Source organism: Vigna umbellata, chromosome 1, assembly GCF_029865625.1.
Source record: "Vigna umbellata cultivar VRB3 chromosome 1, Vumbellata_1.0, whole genome shotgun sequence".
Taxonomy (NCBI): domain Eukaryota; kingdom Viridiplantae; phylum Streptophyta; class Magnoliopsida; order Fabales; family Fabaceae; genus Vigna; species Vigna umbellata.
This window is the reverse complement of record NC_142165.1, coordinates 107,900,698-107,921,227: the sequence shown is the minus strand read 5'-3', so window position 1 is coordinate 107,921,227 and position 20,530 is coordinate 107,900,698. Positions and strand designations below refer to the sequence as shown.

Genomic DNA, 20,530 nt, shown 5'->3' with positions numbered 1-20,530 from the left:
AAATATTTTTTTACTTTTACTCAAGTACGTAATATTTTTATTTTACTATTAATAAAATAAATTGTTTGTTACTTTCGTTTTCTGTCCTAACTCATAAATGAATTTGTATATTTTTTTCTTCAATTTCTTTTAAGATAATAGTCAACTTGTTCTTGAAGAAATAGTTTTAATTCATAAACTAAAAATAATGAAAGAGAAAATGAATGAGTTTATCAACAATTATGAAATGAAAAAAAAGAATAATTATTATATTATTCAGTTAAGATAAAAATAAAGCACAAAATAACTAAACTAAAATAAAAAATATTTTAAACATTCAATTGAACAATTTTTTTAATATGAACTTAATAAAAAAAATATTTAAATTTGTTAGATACTTAAAACTTAATTAAATCAAAATAATATTAATATTTTTTACATTCTATTTTTAAAAAATTCTGTTTTAATTTAATTAAAATATAAAAAAAGAATTATGACAACAAAAATTCAAATTCAAATAATATTCAAATTGTTGAATGTTGAATTCAACCTGTTACACTAATCTCTATATCAAGTTAAATTAATCTCTATCAAAATAAACTCTACCTACATATACAACACATTATTTCTATTTTAACACCTTCGTTTAATTAACCAGAAATATTGAACGTGTCCAATTTTAGGATGACTTAAGAAGAAAAGATAAAACAAATGATAATAATTATAACAATTCTTGTTAGTAAATTCTAAAGAATACAACATCATGAGCAGATGCAAATTATAATAGAATTATGATGCCCTTAACAATGTATTTTTATACAGTCATTCACTTCAGTATATAATGAATTTAGATAAATAATTAAGTGAGAAAAATAAATATTTTATTTTCAGTATCATAGTAATAACAATCAACATTATAGTTGTAGCATACAAATTTTAATTTTATTAATTTTATTAATTTTATTTAAATTTTGTTAATGATTGAGAAAATTGATTTGCAATCATGTTTATAGTTAGACATTAAATATAAACATATTTTCAAATAAATGAAACTAAATTATTTCTCAGAGATTTTTTCTGAAAATAAGATGAAAAGGGCATAACACGTTATCATCATAGAAGTTGAATGAGAAGATGGATGGAGAAAATTATGCACGATAGACACAATTCATAATTTTGAGTTTTCAAAATCATACTTATGCTTATGCAGAATAATTATATACCAATGTAGTTGATCAGAGAATATTTTTCTTTTATTATGGAGAGAGAGTGATATAAACATAGAGTGCCCATTACTATTCATTTTCACTGTTGCAATATTGTTCTTATGAATTTTTCTCATTACATTTTTGGATTCTAATTCATTTATTTTCAATGTTCAATTATTAAATCTAACAAAGTAATGATGTTATTTTTCTTATCAATGGTGTGAAAGAAAAGACATTAAATCTTATCACCACTTATATATATAAATCTTATCTTGACTTCCATGTAGATATTTTGGTGGTGCAATGTCTCTTGTAGTTTGAGATTCATTTTCTTGGTTCATTAAACTAAACCCAAATTTTCCAAAATTTGTTTTTGAATTATTTTGAAATAGCATTAATAAACATCCTATCTCAAAGCATATTTTCTAATCTCTAGCATTCAATTAAATTAAAATAATTTTATTTTTGAAAATTTTAATTTGAGTTTTAGTTTAATTTAATTTAGAGTAACCTAAAAGCAGATTAAATTTGGAAAATACTGGAATTGTGCCCTAGCTCGATCCAAATCTTGTATTATCCTTGGTATCTAATCAATCCATGAGACTTGTTTTTGTCAACAATTTTACCTTTTTCTTTGTGTTTTCTCTTTCTTTAACTAACAATAACTGGTAACCCTCTTGTCACATTCTGGAATAGACCAAACCATAAAGGATTCGAGTTTTTCTCCACCAAAAAGATATTTCTGTAGAAAAATGACACTCCTCCCACCTTAATCAACGGTCAAGCAATACACTGACCCATCATTGAAATTGGAGTCTTTTCCCAAAAGGGATGTGTGTGGTGCCTTCCATGGATGAAGGGTTGGAGCAGAGTTGGTGGGCCAACATGCCCCATGAGCTTCTCAGAGAGGTCCTCCTCCGAATTGAGTCGTCGGAGGCCAAGTGGCCACGGCGGAGAAGCGTGGTGGCTTGCGCCGGAGTCTGCCGTACCTGGAGGCTCATCATCAAGGAGATTGTCAAGCCACCTCAACTCTCTTCCAACATAACATTCCCCATCTCTCTCAAACAGGTTACTGCACATGCTCTCCTTTCAAATTTCTTCAATTTCAGTTAGATGGGCTTTACTCTTCAACCTTTATTTATTTTCTTCAGGATTCACCATACTTGATCCAGAACCACTTGAAGTACTAGCTAATAAATATTCGTGTATTTAGTTTCACCATAAGGAAATGATTCTAGTTCATTAATTCATTATATTAAAGCAGCATTAGTTAGTTTTAGGTTAGATCGAATTTTTTTATTGAGATTTGCAGCTAGACATGTGTGGTTATATAAGAAATTTAAGATACAAAGAACACATTTGTTTAGTGATTTATGAGTTGGATTTTTGAAATTAGACTTTTGTCTTCCTTGTATTGTTATTTTTAAGTTGCACTGCTTTAACATAACCTGAGTTGGTAAATACATTTTGGCAGCCTGGCCCAAGGGAACATCTACTTCAGTGCTTCATTAGGCGCGACAATGGCACACAGACATATTACCTGTTTCTCAGTTTATCTAGTGGTTAGTGATTGGTCAATAGTCGAGCTTATTCTTGATTCCCTTGTGCAAAATTCTTAGTTAGTTTTGGAGGATAATATAATGTTTCTTTCTTGTTCTTTCTCAGTTCATTGTTTAATGTTGTCCTCCAAACTAACTTGGTTATATTTCAGATTCTCTGTGTTTTATTGTATGTTCCTTTTGGCCACTATCTTTTTCATTTGCAGCACTAGCTGATGATGGGAAATTCCTTTTAGCCGCGCGAAAGTTCAGACGCCCAACCTGCACAGATTATATTATCTCCCTGGATGCGGATTACATGTCCAGGGAAAGCAATGCCTACATAGGGAAATTGAGGTGCACTTTCAATTAGGCGCTGTTTCTATTGTTGTTCTTTTTAGTTTCCAAGGGTGAAGACTAACCCATTTTCCTTCACATTTGGTAAGATCAAATTTTTTGGGAACCAAGTTCACAGTCTACGATGTCCAACTGCCTCATTCAAGGGCAAATATGGCAAAAAGTTGCTCCACTAAGCTGGTGAATCAAAAACAAGTTTCACCCAAGGTCCCTACAGGCAACTACCCAGTTGCCCATATCTCATATGAATTGAATGTATTAGGCTCCAGGTAAAGCTTTTATTTTTTTTGCAATTATACACTTCTATGATTGTCCTTCATGTTTTTCTTTTGCTTGACAAACCAATAATGATTTGAGTTGTGGATATTTCTGCTGAAAGCATATCAACTAACTGAATTTTTCTTATGTACACACTAAACAATACTTACGACATGTTCATGGCAAGCAGGGGGCCAAGGAGAATGCATTGTGTCATAGATAGCATTCCTGCTTCTGCTATTGAACCAGAACGGGTAGCTCCTTCACAGACCAGTTATTCTGTTAGTAACTTAGGTACTTCATTCCCATTTTTTCAGACAAACTCAACTCATATGGAAAACTCCATATCTGGAGAGCAGAACAATAAAAGAGATGACGTTCTAGTGTTGAGAAATAAGGCTGCCAGGTGGCATGAGCAGATGCAGTGTTGGTGCTTAAACTTTCATGGGCGAGTGACAGTTGCTTCAGTTAAAAACTTTCAGCTGGCTGCTTTGCCAGTAAATGGACATGCTGAACCACAAGAGGATGATGTCATCCTCCAATTTGGAAAAGTTGGGAAGGACTTGTTTACAATGGATTACCGGTACCCTATCTCAGCATTTCAGGCATTTGCAATCTGCCTCAGCAGCTTTGCTACCACGGTTGCTTGCGAATGATGCATGTTTGAAGCATCTTTGAACAGGTATTCATCTCCAAGCTCAACGTTCTAAAATCAGAACATAGCTTGGACAAGAAATGGATAAAGAGAAAGCTAGAGAAGGTAGGTAGAGGGTGTTTTCAGCAGCCTAACTGGTAGCAATTGTTAGCTTTTTTTTTTTTTTTCTTCCTTCTATTGATCATGTGACCATATTGTTTCTGTGTAAAGTGGGTTTCAGCTATGTTGATAAATTTGCTTATTCAAAGCCTTAGCGGTCCATTTAGATATTATGTTAATTCTGTGTAGTCTTTTTTATTGTAACTGTCATATTTGCTTCTTTGATCATGTTGGCTTTCATTCAAGCGTGACCTTTAGCAGTGTGCTTAAGTGGATGTGAACGGTTGTTTGTTTTTCAGAGATAATTTTTTGACTCATTTGTATAACATCTTCAATATTTGTATCTAGTTCCCTGTTGTGTGCGTATATGTTTTATTCTTTCATACCTTTGCCTTTCATTTGTTTCTAGTTTCCTACAAGTGCAAAAGACATGTTCTTTAACATTATCCAAAAAGTATCTCTTCCGTTTCGCAGTTTTCCTCCGATTAAATAATGGACATTTGCCCTCATGTCTGTAATTAACAATTAAAGTTTGCTTAATCTTTTTACTATTTATAGCAATAATTAAACCGTGTTTCTAAGATTGCATATATACCCTTGTTATGTAAAAGATATTACTTTTTTACTTAATGCGTAAAAGTAAGGGATATTATTACTGCATTATAAAGAATTTTTTTATAGCAAATGTTTTCCCAAATTATCACAACTTGGTGTTATCAAATTAGCATTCCTTTCTTAATAAATTAATGCTGTACTCATTCTCTGTTTTAGATCAAGACTAGTAGGGATGACAATTTTATCCACGGATACGGGTGTCTACGGATAAAATCTACGACGAATAATAACTATCCGTAGATATCTACTATCCGCAGATAACGAATAACAGGTATTTCAATATCCACTTCTAAACGAGTTGAATAAAGGTAATATACTACCCGCCCCGCAGGTACCCGTTACCTGCAAAAAATTAAAAAAAATAATTTATATATATTTTAGCTAAATTTAATTAAAATAAAATAAAATTATATTTTATTAAGTTAAATTTAATTAAAATCAAAATTTAATTTATATTTAATTTAATTTATATTATATTATATATATATATATACTTTTTTTATGTAATTTCATTTAAATTTTATTTTAAAAATATATTAAATTTTTTTTTATTTTTTACAGTATTCACGAGTACCCACAGATTTTAAAATATCTGCGAATATTTTTTAAACGGATACTCAACGGATAACAAATCGGATAACGGATACAATTTTATTCGACAGATCAAGTTACGGATACTCGACCCGTTATCATCCCTAATCAAGACAAACTATTTGGGTTTAGTAGCTCGTGAGCAATTGATTTCAGGCTATCATTTAATAATAAATTATGATAAATTTGTATATTTTTATGATAGCTATTTAAAATAATCTTTATTACGATTTTTTTTATAGGTTTATGTCCACTGAAATGAAAGTGCGCAGAAATTAAACACGTTGATATCACAAAAATATGTAAACTGGTTATCGTACGCTTTCTGTAAGAAAAGTAGGATATAGTGTCAAAAATGTTGCACGTTGAAACTTCAATCAAATTTACAAATCCTGGAATGACAACATTAAAAGTGAAATTGAGCTGCCATAGACAGAATATAATCAGTGCAAAAATGGAATTGAAGAAGGAAATTGAATGCTTATCAAGAAATTAAAGAATCTGTTAATCCAACAGCTAGAAGATTTGTACAAAAGAATTGCATCATCTTACAGTTCATGAATTGCATTATGAATATTATTATTTAATGGTTGTGGGAGTGCACCACACTTGAAGGAAAACAACTACTGGAAAAGTGACATAAATGTTAGCATCATCTAGTGCCAGGAAAAGAAAACTAGGTTGCGTATGCTAAATTGTTTAAGAAATGATCTAGTTGATGAAAATGATTCATTGGGAAACAAAATAGAACAAAAATTTGTAGGAGTAAAGAAGTTGTCCCCTGGTATTTGCTTTATTTCCCCCCTGGCTAAGAACAGATTTATCAAAATATATAAATTTCCAATAAGACAAGAAGCACGGACCTTACTGTCGTAGTAATACAATTATCCTAGTAAATAACTTTACCTCATCATGGCTTCCTTCCTTGGCTTTTGCATATTTATTTGCTTTGCTTTTTACGTCGGAAAAAGAAAGAAAAGCTGGTCATTCACATTGCAAGTGAACACAATGCAATCAATAGCTATCGCAATAGAGAAATAAAAACACCACAATAACAAAAATATAACAATATTACATGCATTACATCGAAGTTGGTTGATTGTTTTAACATGCATCTTATTGTCAAAGGAGACGGTTGGCTTGAATCGTACTTTCTCTGCTGGTTTGGTTCTTAGTCATTGGTGATAAATGCGTACTTTATTACGCTCTCTGGTCCTGTTTGGACCTTTTGTTTGTGCTAACTTGGAACTTTGTCGGGTTCTCAAAAATCATGTAAAAAAATATATTGTAAATGATGTGAAAATGAATATATGGTTAAATAATTAAAGTAAATGAGAGAAAAAATGTAAAATTGTGTGGTGCAGGGCAATGGCATAGGATATATATATATATATGGGAAATTTTGTGAGCCACAGTGATTGATGGGAAAAAATCGTAAAAAATGTGAAGTAAGCAAGAGTGTGATTTGTTTACATTATAGTAACCCAGTGAGTATTTTATTGGCAAAGGACAGGTAGAAGAAAACAAGATGGTTAAGATAGGTGAGCATAAATTGACCTTGGGCCTTTTAATTTGCCCCCTCCAATTATATATGTGTGTTACATAAATGATGAGATAGATTAGGCAGCAACATTTTCCAAAACTGAGAAAATTTGGTTAGTTGGACATGGAATCAAAATTGTACCTAGTACTGAGGTAACATGAATGGGAACCTGCAAACAACTGTGCTTAGTTGTTGTTTGTCTGCTATCACAGAATGAACTTCACATTTCTATACACTCCACGATATTAATTTGGGGTGCCACCATTGGTCCTTGATGAATCCTCTCTTCCACTGCCAAGAAGTGGCACTGTGAATGATTTTGGTGTCGATGGTGGGGACGCAAGGAAGCAATAGCCTTACAAGTGGCTTTGTCATCAACCCAAATGCCTGCACATCATTTCAAAACCATTATTCATCGCTTTTTCATACTCCATTTTATCATTGGGGAATCACACCTATCAAACAACACTTTCCTTTTCATTAAAAGAAAAATGACACTTCTCCAAATCCACCAAGAAACTATGTTTTCTCATGTTCAACCATTGGGAACTCCTACCAAACTGGACAACCATCATTTCATTACTTGAGGAACTACTACTCCATTGAAAAACTCTAACTCACAGATTAACTAACTAGTACCAGATAAAAGTGTTAATTTTAGACTATGTACTAATTTAACTTCCTCAAGCAACCAATGTTCTGATCAAGAGAAGATTAGCGTCTAACCAATGTGCTGAAGAGTACAACAGTGATGGTACTAGTGATCATGATGGCATTCTCACGCAATTTAGTATGGCCCAACCGAGTAAACTGCGTGTGAAAAAGTAATTATTTAGTGAAAAAGACCCAACAACTTAGCCATAGAGGAGAAGAATTGAAAGCAATGAAGTTTGATTCCTTCACCTGATTGTAAGCAAGTGCGATAGAAACTGCTCCACGCATGAGACCAGCCCACCAAATTGTTACCTGAGAAACAAAATCACGACAAGAATATTAAACTCCTCAGTTATCAACACCCTGACAAGGTCATCAAAAGGAAACCACATACTTGTTGTTTTAACTCAATTTTCTCAGATTGAGACTTCTTAAACAAGTTGGATAAGAAGGACAGAGGGAAAACAAATGCAGCTCTTCCCACTAGAATAAGTGCCAACAGCAACGAACCTGAAGCATACAAATACATACGATCATTTTCAGTGTCTGTAAGGGGAAAGAAAGAAAGTTTACAGTGTTTCTTCAGACATTTATATACCTGCAACGTGCAACTGAATCTGTTGCTGAAAATATTGCTCCAATTGCTCCATTCAGTTGACTCAGGTAAGTAGAGATAGGAGGATATAGGAAATGTTTTAAGTTTGCAGTTAATTCCAAAAAATTATTGTAAAGGGAGGAGGAAATTTAAGCACACCAAGAAAATCTCCAATCTTGAAGGAATCGATGTTCAACTTTTGAAAAAAATGTATGGCACCTATTCAAATCAATAAAACTTAAAAACAAATTTGGACAACACAACCAAATATGATTTGATGTAACTTTGTAATGTAATTTGTCGTAAAAGAAGAATCAGTGGATGACTTCAATTACCCAGTGATATGATGCAGAATGATATCAAAGTACCAACTGCACCAAAGAGCATAATAGTCATAAAGTTGCGGAAAAATTGTTTCTTCTTCACTTGAAACCTGGAACCGTTAAAGAATAAAAGAGCAATTGAAATTGCAGTGAGTCATTTAATCAAATTCATTCAGATTAAAGCATCAGTTCGGTGAAACATGTATCGGTTTCCTCAACTACAATGAATCTTAAATTCGTATCCAAACAAAGGAGACATCCCTGAATTGAACACAAATTTGAGACCAAACCCGGTACACTAAGGGTCTTCGACAGCAACGTCTCGTTTAGTTACAAGAGCTAGCAATTTTTCAGAATATGATATGCCAATATAGATCATAATAGAAAATAAAATATGTTTCATTTCAAGAAATATGATCAAGCAAACAGAAATTGATAGGTGAACCTTTTCCAGGCCTTGAATTGTCATTCTCTAACACTAATTCTTCTAAAGCTAGAAAACAACAATGTAAAGAAAAGGTACAAATCAATAAACTTCAAAATCATGTTAGGTGGCACCACCCTCATTCATAAAACCTTCTTTGCGACCTTCGAAACCTGGTCGCATAAGCTTTTTCTCTCTTTTGGCAATCTTTCGCATTTTCTTCTCATGAATCCTGGCAGATATATTCTCTGACCTTTTCTTCTGTTTCTCCGCCTTCAATTGGTCCCTTGTTTGAATTCTATCTTTCCATTTCTCTGAATTCTTCTGCTGTTTCTTCTTCTCCTTATTAATGCTTTTCTTTAGCAGTTTGGGATCATCGTGAACCTTAACCCCTGATGCTCTATCCATTGCTGCTTTCCACGATTGCTTCTTGGCAAATACTTCAGCCTTCTCAGGATCATTCTTTTTCACTTCCTCCAACTTCTTAGCCCTTTCAAGTTCCTTATGCTTTGAAAGTTTCCTCTTCTTCTTCCCTAGCATTTCTTCATTCTGAAGTTTGACATGGCCAAACACAAGCTCCTTGGAAGCCTCTGCAGCATCTTTCTTCACTTTCTCCGCCAACTCACCACTCACATTGTCACCCTTCTCAGTTTCATCCCTCTTCCGTTTATTGTCCTTATATCCTCTCTTGGCGTTCCTTTCTTCCCTCTTCTTCTCCGCGTTCCCAAGGTTCCGACCTGCCCGAAACTCTTCAAGTTTGCGATGAAGCCTTTGCCGTAGCTCTTCATAAGTCACAGACCGATCATCTCCTTCCAATCCAGACACAAGAGGTTTAGCCACTGCTGCCACCTGCACTCCATCACTGTCATCCACCTTTTCTTTTCCCAAACTTTCCTTGAGAAGGTCAAGGGTAGTCGCAGAGGATTTGTCGGGATCCAAACGGTCCCTTCGAGACTTCTTGATATTCTCCTTAGTCTCTTTCTTCGCTTCTGCCTTTGCAACCTTGCTGAGACCCTGAAACCATGGCTTCTCCTTATCATCAGTAGGCAGATAAAATTTGGCAGGAATCAACTCAATCAACTTGTCAAAGAAAATGGTATGCTCGTGGATCACACGTCCCAAATCTTCAACAACTTCATCACTCTCTGCCGCAACACTACTCTTTCGTTTTTTGTTCTTCATCTTCGTGAGTCCCTCCGTAACCCTAAAATCTAGTATTGGAAAATTACAACCTAATAAAAAAAAATTGGAAAACAAAAATAAATAAAAAAAGGACTCAACCAAACTGAAATCAGAAACAACAAAAATGTATAGAACTCACCTGGGTGAAGATTGTGTCCTCAGATTAGGGTTATGGGGAATGCGTTCAACTAAACTGAATTGGAAAACAATAAAAAACGGACTCAGCCAAACTGAAATCAGAAACAACAAAAATGCATAGAACTCACCTGGGTGAAGATTGTGTCCTCAGACTAGGGTTATGGGAACTGGAATGAATGTTAGTATCTTTTCAGTATTTATATGGTTTGTCATGTATCTATAAAATATTTTATTTATAATAAAATAAATATCAACTAAATCTAAAATACAAATAAATAATAATAATAAAATAAATATAAAATCAAATCAAAATATAAAGAAAAATAATAACAAATTAAATAAAAATAATATATCTTTTATAATATTATATATATATATATATACATATATATATATATATGTATATATATATATATAATATTTAATTGTTTGTTTAGTTTTGTAGAAGAAGATTTTAGGTTTTTAATTTATTATAAATCAATTCAAAATTTTGATGTGCAAGCATTTGACTATTTATGTACATGAATATTTATTATTTTATATTAAAAATTTATAATATTATAGGAGAAATTTATCTTAAAAAGTTAATGGAAATTATGTCATATATGTGTAATTTTGAAATGTGAGATAATGAAATAATAATTATTTTATATTTATATTATAAATAAAGATTATCTTTACTTTTTAAGACATTAATGTTTTTTAAATAATTAAAATTACCAGAATAATGAGATTAAAAGGTAAATATTAAATTAAATATCATTTAAATAAATTATTACTTGATTTACATATTTTAAAGACTTTCCTCCCTCGGATGTTATAAATGAAATTTAACACTTGATAAAATACAATAAATATATATATTATAGTGTAAAAATATATTAAATAATGGTAAGTGAATATGAAGAGCTTATTAACTTAATTTTAATATAAAACATCCAAAAAAGTAGTTAATTCAAATTAAATTTTATGAAATTGATTCAATCGTTTTAACATAGTATTATATAGATGAAGACTAGACTAATTTCCAAGTTAACCAAGTAACATGATTATGGTAAGTTATATTAAGTTGCATTTTCTAAATATATCATTAAAGATTATCTTCTATTAAATATGATAAAATTACACTAGTTAGAAAATAAAAATAATTATATAAAAAATATCAAAACAATATTTTGCATGATAAAAATAAACAATAAATAAAATTATTAAGAAAATAAAAATAATTAAATATATGTTATAAACAATTTAATACATTATTAACTAAAATCATATAAAAAACAAATATATAATTGAAATTATAATAGAATAAAAACATTTTAGAGGATAAAACTTTTCAAATATAAAATTAATTAAGCAATTAAGAAATAAAAATTCTTAAGAAAAATGAATGGAATAAACAAATGTTTAGTTACTATTGAGGCGAGACAAATTCTTTGTATTATTTGAACTATTTTGATCTTATTAAAAAAATAAAATTCTGAGGGTCTTAAAAAATTATAAGAGTTTTATTTTTAATACCTATTTTTATGTCTTTTTAGTCTAATTGTATTTGTGTATGTCAAAATTTATATTTATCAATTCTGTAAGTTTTAAATCTAACATCTTCTTCTAAATTTTATATATGTTTATATTTATTTACATAATTTCATCATGTTTACACCAACTCACTGAAGTTAAAAATAATACTCATCTTTGTATATGTGTAATCATAACATTAATTAGTAGCTTGATCACCATGTATTCTTGATGAACTTCAGATTAAAAAAAAAAATCAACTTTATTATTTTCACCTGTTTACACTTTATGATGGTTTCGTGTTTATATTCAAATTATTAATTTTTTACAATGAAGCACCCTTATCTTGTTTTTTACTATATACTCGGGTTTTCTACAAAAAGTAAATAATTTATAATAAAAATTTACTTTTAGAAGTGGCTCTGAAAAGGTTTAAATGACAATTTTACTACCGACAAACATAACAAAAATAAAAATAAGAAAAATTATATTGGAAAAAAATGCAAACAAATCAAACAAAATTATAAGGCAGAGAGACAATACGCAATATCTATCAAAATGAAACAAAACAAAATAAAAATGAATTAAAACTAGAATAAAGACACTTAGTTGCGTATACTTTATTTTATTTATTTTGCTATATATACATAATAATAAAAACATTGAAAACTTACCAGAAACAGCAATTTTTTCTTTTTGTTGCGTTTGTGTTTTCGAAAACAAAACAGTTTCTTAATCAAATTGAAGTCCAAAATAAAATTCTAATAACATGTTCTTGATACCAAACAATGAGTATTAGGTTTAGTTTTAGTAAATTTTAGACGGTGTTGACATATTTATTAATAAAATTATATGAACAAATATTAATATATATGAAATTTAGAGATAATGTTTTCAATGATAGAACCTACAAGTTGTGAAATTGAGAAAATAAAAATTATAACTTGCAAAGCTGCTATTAGACTGAAAAAAAAAACATAAAAATAAACAACACAAACAATAAAATTTGATCAGTTTTGAGGATTGTCATTTTTTATTTATAAAATAGAAAATATTCAAGAAATAGCCCTAACAGATAATGTCTTTCACCTCAAAGAATAACTACAATTGTTTATTCTATTCATTTCCAGTTTATTTATACTTTTTTTACATAAATAAAAAACCATTATTAAATTTAAGGCTCTTTTATGGAGAGTCTAACAATTAATTTTCTACTTTTATTCCAAACAAACAATAGATATGAATCCCTCTTGTGGACTTCCATATCTCATCATGTAACCATATTTTCACTATATTAAGTATATTTTTTACAAAATTTTCTATACCAATTTAGTTTTTATTTTTATCATAGGCCCTCCTAAATTTATATCGGATCTTAAACAAATATATAGTCTTAAAGTATGCATATAATTAAGAATTTCAGCAGCATATTGATAATATTCCCATTAGATATAAAATAGATTTTTTTTTTTACATTTTAAGAAATGAAATATAACATTAGTTAGAATCAAACAAATAAAATATACAATATTAGTTAGAAATAACTTTTCAGCATTAAATCACAGTAAAAATATATTCTAATTGTAATAAATACTTGAAAAAAAGGATATTCCTCTTCAACATAAAACCATATAAAGTGATTACATAATATTAATTTTGATTCTTATTCAATAGTTCCAGATGTATGAATCCTGTGGGCACACATATTAGATAATCATAAAAGATACATGAATATAATAAATACTCAATAAAATGATTTCTTTTTTCATATACCAAATCGTTTTTAATGATTTTATTTTATAGTCATAAGTATCTAAAAATAAAAAGTCGAATTATATTCTGTGGTAAATGCATAAGTAACTAGAAAGTGAATCATGCATGAATAATGTGTTATACAAAGCTGAAAAAAGAATAATAAAAAAGCCTATAAATGAAAAATCTGTATAAAATTCAGCATAACCAAGATTATGCGTACAATATGTATGATCATTATACAAGATAGGGAATAAACCCTTGATCATTGAGAAAGATAAAATATCATGTAGCTCTGGGGTGCCAATGGCTTTACCAGAAGCAAGAAAATAGAACAGCAGCACTTTTGCAGCTTCACCAAACACCAATGTTTGTGAAAAATAATTGGTGTTGTATTGAAATTCTTAAATTATTTTGAATAATCTTTGACAGCATTTATCTATAAGAGCCATTCTTTGAATGTGTGCGGCCATTCCCTGGCATGTTCTTCTTTCTTCTTGGTGCATCCACACTAGTTTCCACCAAGGGACCAGACCAGGTCTGGATATTTGATTTTGGATATGATAACTTTGTGGAACTAAATGGAACATCAGAAGGATCAAAAATTGGATCCATGTGATGTGAAGAACCCAAAGGGTACCCTATACTTCCATCTTCATGAGGAGGAGGAAACTTTTCACTCTTGCTCTTCGCATTTGCGTGTGTCACCAGTCGCCATTTCTGATTCAACAGTTAAATCATTACTACAGCATTCAGACACAAAACTAAGCTCTCATATGAACCAACCACATTGTATATATCAATGTATATTATGAAAATTTAGACAGATAGATGCAAATGAAGATAAAAGTTTTAGCAATCGCTTTATCCATAAGAAGAATAAAATATTCAGCAAGACAAAAAGTATCTGCATAAATGAATGAGGTGCTTATCTGACATACATCAATATTTGCTTGCAACTCGGCATTGGTATCTGGAATTGGAATTCCCCTTCCACCTCTATGACGTGGACGTGATTTCTTTACATCGGCACTAGTTTTGTTAGCAGCTCTCAATCTACAGTCATGGCAAAGCGACGTAACATGCAAACTTCGTCAGATTTTTATGCAAACAAGAATTCAAAAGATAATTGAGAGTTCTAGCAATTTAAGCTATCCACCTTCTAGCTTCTTCATCTCGCAGTTTTGTATCCATCTCCTTGCTGGGAGGATATTTTGGAAGGCTAGAGGGTTCACAGGCAAAAGGTTTTGTAGTAAAGAACTGCAAAACAGAAGCAGTTAACGTTAGACTTAGATGTAGCAATCCTTCACATATATTTTAAGAAAATAGCAGAAATAAGTGATTTCACAGGATTAGCTAGTGATAAAATTGTATCTTACTTCACTGTGCAATGCAGCTGTGGCAGTTTGGCGTTCAGCTGGATCAATTGCAAGAAGGGTCTCAATCAGTGGCAGGGATGATGCTGGGAAATTCTTAAATGTCTCTTCTATGCACCTCTTGTATGATTGTCGGGGCTTAAAAATGGTAGCATGTGGAAGCTTCGATTTTTTCCAATATTCATCAGAAGGAGAACCACAAAGCTTAAATATCTTATGTAGCTGCTCCACCTATGAAGCACGGTGGATATGTATCAACAAAATCAGAAGCACAAACCTCACAGCATGAGTAACAAACTCTTGCACCATTTACTAGTAAAGTGAAAAGTCTAATGTTCTTGAAAGGTTCTCCAAGAGAAATTATAAAATGCAATGAATCATTCAAAGATTACCTCGGTTCGACCAGGCATAATAGGCTTGCCAGCCAACAATTCAGCAAGAATGCAGCCAGCACTCCAGAGGTCCACTCCTACATCGTAATCTGTGGCTCCAAGCAGAAGCTCTGGAGGTCGATACCATAAAGTTACCACCCTGCTGGTCATAGGGTGCCTTTGATGAGGATCAAAGAAGGAAGCTAATCCAAAATCAGCAATCCTAAGAATTCCTTCATTGTCAATTAGAAGGTTTGACCCCTTTATATCACGATGCAGCACATGACGGTTGTGACAGTGTTCCAGTCCAGAAAGTAGCTGATGCATATAGCATTTAACCTAAAACACCCACCCAGACATGATCAAGAAAAGAAGTTCCAAATCAGAAACAGAAGACTGATTTGAATCATAAATTTCAACCAACCCCAGTTCTTGATTTTACAATATGTAAATACCTGAGACTCTGTGAACTTTACTGTTGGACTTGTAGCAAGTCCAGCCAAATCATGATCCATGTATTCAAACACAAGGTACAAACTGCATGACATCCTTGAAGTCACTAAACCTTCCAGTTTGACAACGTTGGGATGATCCAGATGGCGCAGAATAAGGATCTCTCTGGCCATGAATTTCACACTCTCCGGCTCTAAATTGTCAAAGCGGACCTTCTTTAGGGCAACAATTTTCCCTGTCAAAGTGTCCTTCGCTTTGTAAACATTGCTATATGTACCTTGTCCAACCTGATGGAAAAATAGTCCAAAAAGGCCAGTCACAGACCAGATATTTGTTAACTTTACCAGAACAAACATTTCAATAGAAGGGCTTTCAATTAATAACTTACAAGATGACAGAAAAAACCAAATCACAGAATTCTTATTGCTAGATGTTGCTTACATTTGAAAACAAAACAACATAAGCAATAAAATCTTCAAATTTGAAATAAAAATAACCAAGCTCCACATACCTGAACTGGAAAAGAAAGCAAAGCAGTCATTAACCTCCATACCTTATTCAGCTTTTCAAAAGTGTCAGCTCTTCTAGGGATCAACCCGTTAATAGCTTCCCCAGCAACCTTGGTGAGCCAAGAGGGCCACCCTGCAGCTACTTGCTCACCATGTACATGGTTAGGTGGATTGCTTAACCTGGGATTCGGCTTCGAAGATCGCCTTCTCTCCCCCTTTGAGGGCTTGCTCTTTTCCTCTTCTCCGCCCTCCTTCACATTCCCACCGTTCTGAACAGCACCCTCTTCTTCTGCGCTTTCAACTTTCACTTCCTCTCTCCTCTTCGACGCTCCTTTCCCAAACACACACCCCATGTCTCAAAACACTCATTTACTCAACCCCGTCTTTTCTTCTTCTTCTTTTTCCCCTTCCTCCACCTCACATTCCCTCAATTGCCACAACACCATTTTCCCTCATTTTCTTGCAATTCAAAACGCCACAGCGAATGAGAATCAAGCCCTAACAGGAGTTTCCCCCCCACCAATCTCAAAAAGCTGAAAGGGGGGTTTTGAGTTTCAACCAAGGGAATGAGCAAATGTAAATTCAAAAGACCCTAACTTTTCCAGACAAAAGTGAGAATGCAATGATTTGGTGTCACCCCACAAGTTGCAATGCAGTCAAAGAAAATGAGCTTATATCAGTCAGACATCCACAGCAGAAAAGAAAAAGCAGAAAAAAAAAACAGTAAAATATGACCAGCTTTTCCCCCACCAGCGAAGTTCCTTTGTTTCTTGCTGTTCCTGCTATGTTCTCGGAAGTGGGTTTTTTTTTTTTTTTTTTTTTTTCAGTTAACCCCTTTAAAGTGTATGTAGATATGGATGGATACTGAGTTAGATCAAGGTTGTAAAAAACAGTAAAATTCTAGGAGTTTGGAGCATCCCAGATTCAAAGATTAATGTACACAAAAATGATGTCTCGGAAACTAGAAATTGAGATAAGATAATAATGTGCGGGAAGGATCTGCTATGCTTTTTCCCACTTCACTCTCACACACTCACAACGTTGTAGTGTCTTTACATACAATTTAGTTTCGGATTTTTGCAGCACTGGGTTTGTATCCACTAAGGAAACTTCCATGGAAAAACTATAGAGAGAAAAATCAAAGACACGTGCCCTGGACACATATAATTATTTATTAAGCTTGATGATCAACGACCACAGTGAAGTTTATATTAATTTTAACATGCAAAAATATGACTGGTTAAATGGCATGGTGGGTCCTATATGTTCTAGCAACTAAACTAACTTTACCTCATCATGGCTTCCTTCCTTGGCTATTACATATCTATTTGCTTTGCTTTTTTCGTTGGAAAAAGAAAGAAAAGTTGGTCATTCACATTGCAAGTGAACACAATGCAATCAATAGCTATCGCAATAGAGAAATAAAACTTTAATTATAGTTCATGTATAATGATAAAAACACCACAATAACAAAAATATAACAATATTACATGCATTACATCGAAGTTGGTTGATTGCTTTAACATGCAGCTTATTGTCAAAGGAGACAGTTGGCTTGAATCGTACTTTCTCTGCTGGTTTGGTTCTTAGTCATTGGTGATAAATGCGTACTTTATTACGCTCTCTGGTCCTGTTTGGACCTTTTGTTTGTGCTAACTTGGAACTTTGTCGGGTTCTCAAAAATCATGTAAAAAAATATATTTTGTAAATGATGTAAAAATGAATATATGGTTAAATAATTAAAATTAAAGTAAACGAGAGAAAAATTTAAAATTGTGTGGTGCAGGGCAATGGCATAGGATATATATGGGAAATTTTGTGAGCCACAGTGATTGATGGGAAAAAATCGTAAAAAATGTGGTGAAGTAAGCAAGAGTGTGATTGGTTTACATTACAGTAACCCAGTGAGTATTTTATTGGCAAAGGACAGATAGAAGAAAACAAGGTGGTTAAGATAGGTGAGCATAAATTGACCTTAAGCATTTTAATTCGCCCCCTTCAATTATATATGTGTGTGTTACATAAATGATGAGATAGATTAGGCAGCAACATTTTCCAAAACTGAGAAAATTTGGTTAGTTGGACATGGAATCAAAATTGTACCTAGTACTGAGGTAACATGATTGGGAACCTGCAAACAACTATGTTTGGTTGTTGTTTGTCTGCTATCACAGAATGAACTTCACATTTCTATACACTCCACGATATTAATTTGGTCACTTATTTTCATCTCTTTCTGCTGCGTGGGAGTTAAGTTTTGTTGGATATTCAATGCCAACTAAAAAAGATGGAATATAAATCAATGCAAATTTCATTTAAAAATCAATTTCGTACAATTGAGTTAAATTTAAAACGTTATTTGTATATGAAAGTGAATAACATAAAGTATTTTTCTTGCTTGACGATAAAAAAGTGCTAAAGAATTTATCTTTTTATTGAATTTTACTATATTCACTAAAAGCAAAGGGTATAATATGAGATTCCACCATCTATGAGGTTATTTTTTAAAAGATATAGTTTTTGCAGAAAATGACCAGGAACCAAAAGATTCTAAAGAAGAAGAAAAAGGTTTGATTTGCAAATTGACCAAATTAATGGCATCTAAGTGTTTGTTACAAAAAGATTTGACCCCTCCCTTGTGTATTAAGTTTAGACCATTATATTTATTTATTATGATAGATTTTATGATAATGATTTTATTATATGTGGATAAGATGTTAGTGGTATAGTTTCAATTGTAAGTTTGATGAGAAGAACTTCGAACCAACCAATAAAACTTTAGGAATGTGAATGTATCCATAGATATAATTAAAATAAATTTTTTTATATTAATATTTTATTGAATAATTAATTTGATTTGAATTATACCAAAATATAATCATTAGCATATGTAAGTAAGATATCATAATATTTGTATTTGTTTCATAATCAAGTAGTTAAATCTCCATATTAATAACCTCAAGTTTTTATTAATAATATTTATTTAATATTTATTACAGATTTGATATGCAGATATGAATTTTGTTGTCATCTCTAATAGGAGGAACACTAAATTATTTATTCAAGTTACATGATGTTATAGTTTTGTCTATTAAATAAGTTTGAGTATACGATAATAACCCATAAGATGCTACATGAATTTAAAGGTTAACGAAGAAACTCAAACACAAACATTAAAAAATTCATATATTATGATTGTGATAGTAAGACTATCCTGCACATATAAAGAATATTATCTTTCATTTCAAGAAAAAAAAATATACATAGGTGTACGCTACCAATTGTTTGAAAAATAGTAGAAGAAAAAAATTGTGAATATAGAAAAAAAAAGTACACTAATAAAAATATAACAGATGTTATGACAAAGTTAGTATTTTAGTATTGACAGAATTCAATATTTAAAAAATAAATAACATGAATGAGAAAGAATTATGAAAATTTAAATAATTTGATTAAATCCTTAACGTCTTGTTCATTTGAATGGATTCGGGGAGAGTAATTGAGGGGATTTGAAGATAAATTTTGTTGTTGTTTATTTGAGTGAATTTGGAGGTAAATGAAAGTGGATTTTGAAGTAAATTTTGAAGTAAATTTTTTTAATTTGTCATGTCAATAAAATCTTACACTAATTCTCACAAATTTTACTTCCAAATCCACACTCATTTACCTCCAAATTTACTCAAATAAACAAAAAAAAAAAATTATCTTCGAATCCTCTCAAATCCCCTCAATTACTTTCCTCCAAATCCATTAAAGTGAACAAGGCCTAAGTAAGATAACGTGATAAGAGAGACTGACGCTATACAGAATAGAAACTAACGCTGTGCATGTTGCAATATTGGAAGCAGCATGATCGATGTCTCTTATAGTTATTTATAGATGTGAGAAGGTACTGGAGTTGAAGAGAGGCCATTCTGTATGAAAAATTGTTGTATTTGCAATTCAGAGGCAAGTAACACGTTTGGAAATTTTATTTGGACCAGAGTTTCATTTGTGCATAATGGAACAGAGTAGATGCTTACTTCGTCTCATGTTAAGAGTCTGCTTAGTATCCGGTTTTAAAAATGAAGACATTGGTCCCTATGTTATGAAAAAAAATATATGAATAAAGTGCATAAAGAAATAACAAGTTCAACAAATCATAAAAAAAAAATTGAACAAGAGAGAGAAAAAACTGGACAGCAGAAGAGAGAAGAGAAAAAGTACGGTCACATCAGCATGGACGTAACGTTGTTGTTGTCAACTTAATGGATAAAACCTTATTCATATACTTTTCATAATATAGGAACTCAATGTCTTTATTTTTAAAATGGGGGGTACTAACAAAAATTCACCTCTTAACCTGAAGACGAAGACGAATAAACATTTAAATCAACTGAATATTATTTGGAA

General features: G+C 31.6%; 4 protein-coding genes across 7 annotated transcripts; 1 reads left to right on the top strand and 3 right to left on the bottom strand.

The window, feature by feature from the left end:
- The first annotated feature begins 1,876 nt into the window (after positions 1–1,876).
- On the top strand, positions 1,877–4,460 carry LOC124825070 (tubby-like F-box protein 3). Its single transcript, XM_047297612.2, has 5 exons — positions 1,877–2,255; positions 2,662–2,749; positions 2,953–3,082; positions 3,172–3,351; positions 3,531–4,460. Exons 1-5 carry the CDS (start codon positions 2,019–2,021, stop codon positions 3,994–3,996), a joined length of 1,101 nt encoding a protein of 366 aa, XP_047153568.2. The 5' UTR covers positions 1,877–2,018; the 3' UTR covers positions 3,997–4,460.
- Positions 4,461–5,760: 1,300 nt separating this feature from the next.
- Positions 5,761–8,055, bottom strand: LOC124824866 (sodium/hydrogen exchanger 1-like). Its single transcript, XM_047297369.2, has 4 exons — positions 7,892–8,055; positions 7,747–7,809; positions 7,570–7,653; positions 5,761–7,230 (listed from the first exon to the last, which is right to left on the bottom strand). The coding sequence occupies exons 1-4, from the start codon at positions 8,024–8,026 to the stop codon at positions 7,072–7,074; spliced, it is 441 nt and encodes a 146-aa protein (XP_047153325.2). The 5' UTR covers positions 8,027–8,055; the 3' UTR covers positions 5,761–7,071.
- A 738-nt stretch (positions 8,056–8,793) lies between these two features.
- LOC124825091 (uncharacterized) lies at positions 8,794–10,352 on the bottom strand. 3 transcript variants are annotated; one of them, XM_047297633.2, is made up of 3 exons: positions 10,288–10,352; positions 10,161–10,214; positions 8,794–10,071 (listed from the first exon to the last, which is right to left on the bottom strand). In XM_047297633.2, the coding sequence occupies exon 3, from the start codon at positions 10,019–10,021 to the stop codon at positions 8,963–8,965; it is 1,059 nt and encodes a 352-aa protein (XP_047153589.1). In that variant the 5' UTR covers positions 10,022–10,071; positions 10,161–10,214; positions 10,288–10,352; the 3' UTR covers positions 8,794–8,962. The 3 variants fall into 3 exon arrangements, with proteins under 3 accessions (XP_047153589.1, XP_047153604.1, XP_087961618.1); XM_047297648.2 differs by having other exon boundaries at positions 8,794–10,050; positions 10,288–10,331; XM_088105492.1 differs by lacking the exon at positions 10,288–10,352 and having other exon boundaries at positions 8,794–10,043; positions 10,161–10,207.
- A 3,252-nt stretch (positions 10,353–13,604) lies between these two features.
- On the bottom strand, positions 13,605–17,373 carry LOC124825081 (putative serine/threonine-protein kinase At1g54610). Of its 2 annotated transcripts, none has more exons than XM_088105489.1 (8): positions 16,889–17,373; positions 16,183–16,734; positions 15,632–15,916; positions 15,198–15,515; positions 14,809–15,036; positions 14,589–14,689; positions 14,371–14,485; positions 13,605–14,149 (listed from the first exon to the last, which is right to left on the bottom strand). In XM_088105489.1, exons 2-8 carry the CDS (start codon positions 16,489–16,491, stop codon positions 13,865–13,867), a joined length of 1,641 nt encoding a protein of 546 aa, XP_087961615.1. In that variant the 5' UTR covers positions 16,492–16,734; positions 16,889–17,373; the 3' UTR covers positions 13,605–13,864. The 2 variants fall into 2 exon arrangements, with proteins under 2 accessions (XP_087961615.1, XP_087961617.1); XM_088105491.1 differs by having other exon boundaries at positions 16,183–16,730.
- Between the last annotated feature and the right edge of the window lie 3,157 nt (positions 17,374–20,530).

Coding starts and splice junctions, on each gene's coding strand:
- LOC124825070 (XM_047297612.2), top strand. CDS start 2,019: ATGTGTGTGGTGCCTTCCATGGATGAAGGGTTGGAGCAGAGTTGGTGG. Junction 2,256..2,661: donor TCCCCATCTCTCTCAAACAG/GTTACTGCACAT, acceptor ACATTTTGGCAG/CCTGGCCCAAGGGAACATCT. Junction 3,352..3,530: donor TTGAATGTATTAGGCTCCAG/GTAAAGCTTTTA, acceptor CATGGCAAGCAG/GGGGCCAAGGAGAATGCATT.
- LOC124824866 (XM_047297369.2), bottom strand. CDS start 8,026: ATGTATTTGTATGCTTCAGGTTCGTTGCTGTTGGCACTTATTCTAGTG. Junction 7,810..7,891: donor AAATTGAGTTAAAACAACAA/GTATGTGGTTTC, acceptor TTTGTTTCTCAG/GTAACAATTTGGTGGGCTGG. Junction 7,231..7,569: donor TTGTACTCTTCAGCACATTG/GTTAGACGCTAA, acceptor AATGATGTGCAG/GCATTTGGGTTGATGACAAA.
- LOC124825091 (XM_047297633.2), bottom strand. CDS start 10,021: ATGAAGAACAAAAAACGAAAGAGTAGTGTTGCGGCAGAGAGTGATGAA.
- LOC124825081 (XM_088105489.1), bottom strand. CDS start 16,491: ATGGGGTGTGTGTTTGGGAAAGGAGCGTCGAAGAGGAGAGAGGAAGTG. Junction 15,917..16,182: donor CTTTTGAAAAGCTGAATAAG/GTATGGAGGTTA, acceptor TTTTTCCATCAG/GTTGGACAAGGTACATATAG. Junction 14,690..14,808: donor CAGCTGCATTGCACAGTGAA/GTAAGATACAAT, acceptor TCTGTTTTGCAG/TTCTTTACTACAAAACCTTT.